The 8,940-nt window shown below is 33.1% G+C and overlaps 1 protein-coding gene across 1 annotated transcript in view; it reads left to right on the top strand.

Annotated features, from left to right (window-relative positions):
• LOC107608964 overlaps positions 1–7,389 on the top strand; it is a gene marked incomplete in the record, with an annotated part of 11,386 nt that extends 3,997 nt beyond the window's left edge. Inside the window, 17 exon segments of the mRNA XM_016310757.2 lie at positions 612–730; positions 812–1,117; positions 1,389–1,476; positions 1,572–1,677; positions 1,769–1,882; positions 2,357–2,520; positions 2,639–2,759; positions 2,949–3,173; positions 3,256–3,446; positions 4,163–4,330; positions 4,408–4,513; positions 4,598–4,735; positions 5,067–5,228; positions 5,309–5,509; positions 5,716–5,910; positions 6,052–6,123; positions 6,985–7,389. Coding sequence (XP_016166243.1) covers positions 612–730; positions 812–1,117; positions 1,389–1,476; positions 1,572–1,677; positions 1,769–1,882; positions 2,357–2,520; positions 2,639–2,759; positions 2,949–3,173; positions 3,256–3,446; positions 4,163–4,330; positions 4,408–4,513; positions 4,598–4,735; positions 5,067–5,228; positions 5,309–5,509; positions 5,716–5,910; positions 6,052–6,123; positions 6,985–7,137 — 2,629 coding nt within the window.

The raw sequence follows: 8,940 nt of genomic DNA, 5'->3' as shown, positions 1-8,940 counted from the left end.
AAGGTTATATTAATAAAAACGACAGCTTAGTACACAAGTATGAAGCATTGAGATCATGTACCTAACCTAATAATTGTCATTGTTTGATTCCATGGCTTGAACTTGTGACTATGAGGTTACACGGAGACAACTCATTGTTCCAAGGCTCCCCTTTGGTTATAGTAATCTATTAAGAAATTCCCAAGTTCAGAAATAACTAAGCAGGGATAATGAACACTCTTACACGTTTTCTAAAGTAAAAGAACTGGATATTCCAAGCTTAGCCTAATTTATTGTAACATCCGATATCGGTATTGCTTTGGCACAATAGAATGTTTTGACAGATATTATTTTGATGCTTAGGACCTGTTTATCCTTGATGCATATCCAGTGCTCTTATATTTCTTTTTCACTTGAAAATTGCCCCATCTAGTAGGTAGAAGTTAGTTGTATTAGAATGTCCACTATCATTGTTATCTGAAAACTATCATGTGTAGTTGCTAAGTCTAAGGAGCTCTTCTATTTTCGGGTGCATGGGTTATAAAATTATTTGTAAGCTATTAACTATCACTTTAAGCTTTTGACGGATCCTTGCATTCTTATCGGATTGTTGTTTTTTTTTCTATTTGTAGATTGCGGCAGGTATTATTACAGTCGGAGGATGAACTAATGATGAAGAGCAAATCAGAGCCTTCCAGTGAGGGTGTTGCTCCCAAACCAAAAAAGCTTATTGGCAAGATGAAGGTGCAAGGTAGGTTTTCATGCTAGTTTACCATTTAAATTATGTGCTTCTCCAAATTGAGTCATAGCTGATACTTTTCTTACTTTTCAGTACGTAGAGTAAAAATGGGCTTAGACCCGCCAACTGGCTGTAGCATGTCATCGTTTGTGACGGATAAACTTAAAATGGAATCTGTGCGACATCGCTTCTCTAGTTTTCAGTTGTCACTATCTTCTGGATGGCAATCACTCAAAAGAATTCGATTTGCACCCCGTTTGCCTGCAAATGGTTCCTTTGCACGACAAAGCTTGGCATATGTTCATGCTAGTACCCGTTACCTACAGCAAGTGTCTGGACTCTTGAAAGTTGGTGTGACAACTCTACGGAACAATTCAACGTCCTATGAAGCTGTGCAAGGTATGTTAAAATGCAATTTCCATATTGTTACTCATTATTATGATATATCTCCACATTATAGGGGAACTGAAAAAGAAAATTTCATTTCCTTCAGTATTTAAATTATGATAATTTTTTAGCTATTTTTCTTAGTTTGTGATAATATTGTCATGGCTAACTGTTGGACCTTTGACTTCAATATACATGATGATTAATTTATTTTCTCATATTTCTTATTTCTTTTTTGGGCCTGTTTAATTCTGTTAACTTCTCTGCCTATGCATTTGATCAGAGACGTACTCTTGTTTTCTAAGACTGAAGAGCACAGCAGAGGAAGATTCCATTAGGTTGCAGCCTGGATCCAGTGAATCCCATATGTTGTAAGTTCTTTTAGTCCCGTACCCACCCCATAAAAACAGAAAATCCTTTTGTTGATTAGGTGACTTGAGTTAATTTTTTTCTCCAACTTTTACAGTTTCCCGGATAGCCTTGGAGATGATCTGCTTGTTGAAGTTCAAGATTCCAAAGGAAAGCATTTTGGCCGTGTTCTTGTCCAAGTGGCTACTGTAGCTGACGATCCGGTACTTTATATTGCCTATTCATGGAGTCTCTAGTGCTTGTAATGAATGATGATAATTGTTGTAAAATTGGTGATGTTCAATCTGATTGCAGGCTGACAAATTACGCTGGTGGCCGATTTATCGTGAGCCTGGCCATGAGCTTGTTGGCAAGATACAACTGTATATACTTTATTCAACAAGTGCAGATGACAATAGTCATCTTAAGGTTAGCTATGTATGCATTGAACTATAATAGTCAGGTCCTCAATTCATGGTGTGCTTTCTTAAACCACACTCATACTGTCACAGGAACAGTCTAAATCTTACTTCCATTTGTTCTGTTTGTAAATGCACGTTTGTCTTTTGAGTAATCACTCTTTCCTTTTTCTTGTTGTTTTTCTTTTTTTGTTAATTTAACATTTATATTTCTATTAGATATTATTTCAAACACAATAAGCTAGTCCAAACACATTGAACACGTGCAACGACTCAACTAGAAAAGTAATATTGGCTTATGATGATTCCTTGGGGCTTCTTCTATAACTATTCTGAAATTGAAATAGGAAAATAGTCTTTTTTGTTATGAATGTTTAAGGTTTAAGGTTACTTGGTGTTTTCATTTGCTGAAAGTTTTATCTTGGTTTTAGTTGTATTATGCTTAACATAACCAATATTTATTTGTCTCACCCTTTCATTCCAGTGTGGTTCTGTAGCAGAGACAGTAGCATATGACGTAGTTTTAGAAGTTGCAATGAAAGTTCAGGGCTTTCAGCAAAGGAATCTGTTGCTACATGGTCCTTGGAAATGGCTTTTGACAGAGTTTGCATCTTATTATGGTGTGTCTGAGATATATACTAAGTTGAGGTAATGTGAAGTTCATTTGCTATTATCTTTTGAAATATTTAACGATTAACTAAATATATATTTTCCAAACACTTTAATTTATCTTATTTGCGGTCTTCATGACATTCTGTTTAAATAGGTATCTATCTTATGTCATGGATGTGGCTACACCAACAGAAGACTGCCTTAACCTGGTGTATGATCTGCTAACACCAGTTCTCATGAAGGGAAATGGCAAGACTTCTTTAAGCCACCAAGAGGTATCATTTATATTTTTTATTTATGTAATTCATGTAACTGACTCTTCTTGTATTTGGCAAGTTTATTCTGTAACTTCGACTTGATTGTATTTGATATACTTGAACTGATTGTTTTTTCAACATCTGCTTACTTCAAATAGATCGATCTTCCTATATTGGCTAACATATTTTTTTTGTTACTCTCATCAGAATCGTATACTAGGAGAGACCAAGGATCAAATTGAACAGATACTCACTCTTGTTTTTGAGAATTACAAATCACTTGACGAATCATCTTTTTCGGGTATCGTAGAGGTTTTCAGACCGGCATCTGGCCATGCAGCCCCTGCCTTGGAACCTGCTGTTAAGCTCTACAAGCTTCTTCATGACATCTTATCCCCCGAGGCTCAAACTGCTTTCTGCCATTATTTCCAGGTTAGATGAACTTGAGTTTCTTTTTTTTTTTAATTATTATTTAAAGCAACTGTCCACTTATTGATCACTAGTATCTTCCCAGGTTGCTGCGAAAAAGAGGGCCAGAAGGCACCTGACTGAAACAGATGAATATATTACAAACAGTAATGAAGGCGCTCTGGTGGATAGTGTGACTATGTCAACTGCGTATCAGAAGATGAAGTCCCTATGCATAAACTTTGGAAATGAGATTCATACCGATATCCAGATTCATAATCAAAATATACTTCCAAGGTATTATTTACGTCCTGCATAATCTTGTATGTATCTGCTAGAGTATCATTGCTGAAATACAAGATTAAATTTTAGTTGCTCGATACACAAAACGAATAGATGATTATATCAGGATATGTTGATGAAAATATTTAATGCAACTGCCCCTTATTGGTAATTTGGTATCATCTTTATTAGAAAATTGTGTTTAAGCTTAGCTATATTTCAACGAGCTATAAGTGATAAGATTGCGGTTCATTGTTACTTCGTACCAAACCTAGAAAACTTGTTTTGATGTGCTTTTAATCAAAACAATACAAGTGGGAAATAGGATTTTTGCCTTTTTATTTTATTTTATTATTTTCTCAATTTCTCATCAGAAATTCAGACTGAATCTAAATGTTGCCCAAATTATGTATGTTCTAACTGAAAAAGTTTGGTAGCCCAGTGCTTCTGTTAATAATAACCGGTTAAGCAAGCATGTGCATGTGCAGCAATAAACTAGCTTCTAGCTTGCATAGTTGATAAATGTGATCTTGGATAGGAATACATAGTATTTGAATATGTGGTGGCATAATTTTACTCATTGGCATAGGATTTTCCTATGAATCAGTTTTATGCATTTCAAACTTTATTATCTTTTTGTCCAAGTGTCCTTTTGTGGTAGTTCTTTCTAGCTACTTTTGTCAATTTCAGCTTCTAACCTATCTTGTTCTGTAATTCTGTATTTTTCACAGCTTTGTGGACCTGCCAAATCTCTCTGCATCAATATACAGCACTGAGCTTTGCAGTAGATTACGAGCTTTCCTCATATCTTGTCCACCAACAGGTCCGGCATCGCCGGTAGCTGACCTTATTATCGCAACATCAGATTTTCAGAGGGATCTTAATAGCTGGAATATTAGGTGTGTTCTGTATAGCCCTAGTTTTATTCGCTTTGAATGATACTGAATAATCTTAACTTATTTTATCTCCCTGTTAGTCCTATCAAAGGTGGTGTAGATGCAAAAGAGTTATTCCATTTGTATATTCTTGTCTGGATCCAAGACAGACGCCTATCTTTACTCGAGTCGTGCAAATTAGATAAGGTATTTCTTCTCAACACAATCCTATCAAAGGTGGTAAATTTTCTTATTGCAATAGGATTGTAACTGAATGCATTGTTCTTCCAGGTGAAGTGGTCAGGAGTTAGAACACAACATTCTACTACTCCTTTTGTCGATGACATGTACGAGCGGCTGAAGGAGACATTGACGGACTATGAGGTCATCATTTGCCGATGGCCAGAATATACCTTGGTCTTAGAGAATGTATGCCAGATCTTCCTTATTACTTCATTAATCCTGCATCTTTTATGCTATAATATGCACTCGAAAGTAATATGGCCCGGATTTTTCATCACATTTTCATCTTCCTATTAATTTATGGAGGTAAATCACTTTAATGCAAAGTTTATATATTTCGAAGAACTCCACACAAAAAAATGAATAAGCTTTGTCCTCTCCTGTTCTTGGTTACATATTCTAAGGAGAGTAATACTTGATATTTGATTATAAAATATTTTATTTATTGATCATGCATGTGATATTGTACAGGATAAAAAAAGTATTAATTTGTTTTCTTTGTTTATTTGAAAAAAAGGCCATTGCTGATATTGAGAAGGCTATAGTGGAAGCTTTAGACAAACAATATGCAGATGTACTGTCTCCTCTCAAGGATAGCATTGCTCCCAAGAAATTTGGGCTGAAATATGTCCAGAAACTCGCCAAACGGAACACATGTGCATATGTTGTTCCTGATGAGGTAGGTGGAATGAATTCCTCAGTAGTTTAAATATTCTGTTCTTGTACAAGCACTTTAAACTTAAGCCTATATGCTTTCAGCTTGGAATTCTTTTGAATTCATTGAAGAGAATGCTGGACGTATTGCGTCCAAGGGTAGAATCTCAGTTCAGGTCGTGGGGTTCGTGCTTGCCGAATGCTGGAAACACAGCACCTGGTGAGCGACTTAGTGAAGTGACGGTGATGCTGAGGGCAAAGTTCAGGAATTACGTGCAAGCTATTGTTGAGAAACTCGTGGAGAATGTAAGTATCTCTTTGTAATTAATTTATTTGCCGCAATAACGACCTGGGATTATATAATTCCGCATTGGGATCAAATTGCAAATGCTACGTTCAACATATTTATGCAGTAGAAGATTATCTTAATTGTTTTCATTCTAGATTAATGAGAAGGAACTGATAAAGTATATAATGTGTCCCGCATATGCATCTTTTTTATGATGTTTCAGACAAAGCTACAAAATACCACAAAATTGAAGAAAATTCTTCAAGATTCAAAGGAAACTGTGGTCGAATCTGATTTAAGAGGAAGAATTCAGCCCTTGAACGAGCAGTTGGCTAGTACCGTAAGTCACCTTCACAGCATCTTCGAGACTCATGTCTTCATTGCCATCTGTCGAGGGTATTGGGATCGTATGGGACAGGTAAAACTGATTGCATTCAGATTTTAGATTTCATTTGCTTGCCTTAATTTAGATGCCGGACTCCACGATACTAATTCCATATAGATGCCGGAGTCCGTGATAGCAATTCCATATGATTCATGGTATCTTTGTATTCCACAGGAGATTTTGAGTTTCTTGGAGAATCGAAAAGAGAACAGGTCATGGTACAAAGGTTCAAGGGTGGCTGTTTCTGTAAGTAACACCCTAATCAGCTTAATTATAAACTCTTTTATATATGGTAAAACATTGAGCATGAATGCTGAGAAAATCTTCAAGATGTGATCCATTTAACTAATGCTGTTCTTCAGTGACTACTGTATAAAAATTTATTTAACATAATGCCATTGTTTTTAAAACTATTTAATATATGTTTAATTATTCTCTTGCTTTTTATAGTTTCATCAAATTTTTTATTTAGGTCCTTGTAGTTTAAAAGTTTGTAATTGAATCTTCACTTAGATAAAAACTTTCAATTAAGTCCTTTCTAACTATTTTTTGTTAAAAAATACAATTTTCTGTGTGAAATATTCGCTTTGTATTTGATATGCGATGAATTATGGAATATTAAGAAAGCAAATATTTTAAAGATTAGTGTGTTTTTCTGAAAAATAAAAACTAGTAAGGATGTAATTATAAATTTTTATCTAATATAAGGATCTGATTACCAATTTTTTAAGTTGTAAGGACCTAAATAAAATATTAGTGAAATTATAAAAACTAAAAGAGTAATAAACCTTTAACATAATACCACTGTTTGTACATGGTGACATAATTTGCTCTTTCTGTGATGACGGGGAAGCAGGCACCAATGCACATGCCATTTAATAGTTGAAATTTGAGTTCTTACATCTAACCATAGAGGGAAATTTTTTTACTCCGCCATGGATGTTCACAAATTTTATGAACTGTATACAATAAATAGGTTATACTTACTACTCTACTTGCTGCTTTTTGGAAGAAAACACTTCCACCATGGATATATTAGAATTTCTCTCATTAATTATTTGTTTGTCACACAGTTTGCAATTCCTGATCGAATCATTGATTGCGCAGGTCTTGGATGACACCTTTGCGTCGCAGATGCAGCAACTTCTTGGAAATGCGTTACAAGAGAAGGATCTAGAGGCACCTCGATCTATCATGGAAGTTCGATCCATGCTGTGCAAGGATGCTCCAAATCACAAGGACAACACTTTTTACTATTAAGCCTTAAAAAACATGTAAATAGGATGAGAGGAATGAACACACACTAAGGGTTATAAAGGATAAAAAATGGTCACCAATTTTTGTAACAGGAGCATGAATGAAACTCATGCTCCTTGAAAAATGATATAATTTCCTCTTAAAATGATTCATAATGTTACCTTTTTCAACATATGGTATATACACAGTACTTTATTCATTGTAATATTTTTATAGAAATATATAGCTCTACTAACTCTGATTTACATGGATCAATTCCGCCGTTGCCACTATTTCTGATATCATTAAAATTCTGTAGTTTTTTGGTATTTATTTGCCAATATAATTTTATTTATTAGTAGTTCAACCCTTAGTATCTATAACAATTTATAAAGGAAATATGGAGAGTAGTATTTCAAATAGTGTTTTTGTCTGTAATAATACTATAGAAATATAAATATTTTAAAATGTTATTTTTGTTATAATATTATATATTATAGCACAAAAAAATTTATAAAATTAAACTACTTTTACAAAAAAGTTGTAGGGGATAAAAATCTTTGTTAACTAAGAAGAACATGATTTTAGCAGACAAAAAAAATTAACTAATAAATTTTTTAATAATTATTTTTATGTGAAAGAGTTTAATTTTTTACTAATAATAAATAATTAATTTTAACATTCATTATGAAATAATTTAATGTATATACTTTTACATTTAATTAGGTATTAAGTCTTGTCTCGAAGGTTATTATTTGGGCTTGGACGTGAGGTCCAGTCTCCTTTTGAGGCAAGATTTTGTGTTGATGTTGAGGTGCCGCCATCCGAGTTCCTCGTGAGGAGGTGGAGAGTGGTACCTGCAAGAGACTCCAATGCTTAAGTTAGCAAAGACTTTAATAAGATTTTAGTAGATTAGGTCTGGAATATACTTGAGAGTGTCAGTATATTTATAATAGAATGTGTAACCACCCTTTTAGAGTAGTTCCACCTTTGATGGTGGATAGTCGTTCCCTCTTGATAGGGAAGTTGTTGAGATCTCCTTTTTAAATAAGTGGGAGATATCTTAAGAGGTAGTTACTTATTTAGATAAGTAGGGTTGGACTACTTTTGTCGTGTCCGAGAGGTAAGTAGATGAGGCCACCTTTTGGGCGCGTTTTTTGAAACAATTAAATCTTGATTTTAGTTATTAATCACAACATTAACATTCTCTATAAATTAAATGTAATAAATATTTGAAGAGAAGTGAAAATATCGTTTAAAAAAATAAATAATAAAAAATTAAAATTAAATAAAAAAACTAAAAATGTATGCATATAATAACAATAATAATAATATATATTTTTAGGTATAATATAATAATATAACTATATTTTAATTTCAACTTTAATTATAATTAGAGAATGTCATGTTGCACATGTTAATTATTAAATTTGTAATTAATCATTGATAAATGATATATAAGAGAGATAAAATGAGTGAAGGAATGAGAGAGATAGATAAAATGGGTGAGAGGAAGAGAGAATTGTTTAATTTTGGAGGAAAAGATTTGATTTCAATTACAATAAAAAATGATATGTTGCATATTTTAATTGTAAAATTAATAATATATAATTGATTATTCTTTTTCATTTTCACTATTAATATTAATAAACAGTAGTTAACACAATTACCATTTTTAAAATTAGTAAAAATGTAATATATATTAACACATTTTCATTTATATTGTTGTTATCTTTTTATTCTATGTGTGTTGATTAAAAATTTTAAATCAACTTGCATGGACTAGAATCTTCATGAAACATGATTAAAGAATTAAAGAAGTAAAGT

This window comes from Arachis ipaensis, chromosome B07 (assembly GCF_000816755.2).
Source record: "Arachis ipaensis cultivar K30076 chromosome B07, Araip1.1, whole genome shotgun sequence".
NCBI lineage: Eukaryota > Viridiplantae > Streptophyta > Magnoliopsida > Fabales > Fabaceae > Arachis > Arachis ipaensis.
Note: the sequence above shows the minus strand (reverse complement) of the source record. Positions and strands in the feature narration are given on the sequence as shown.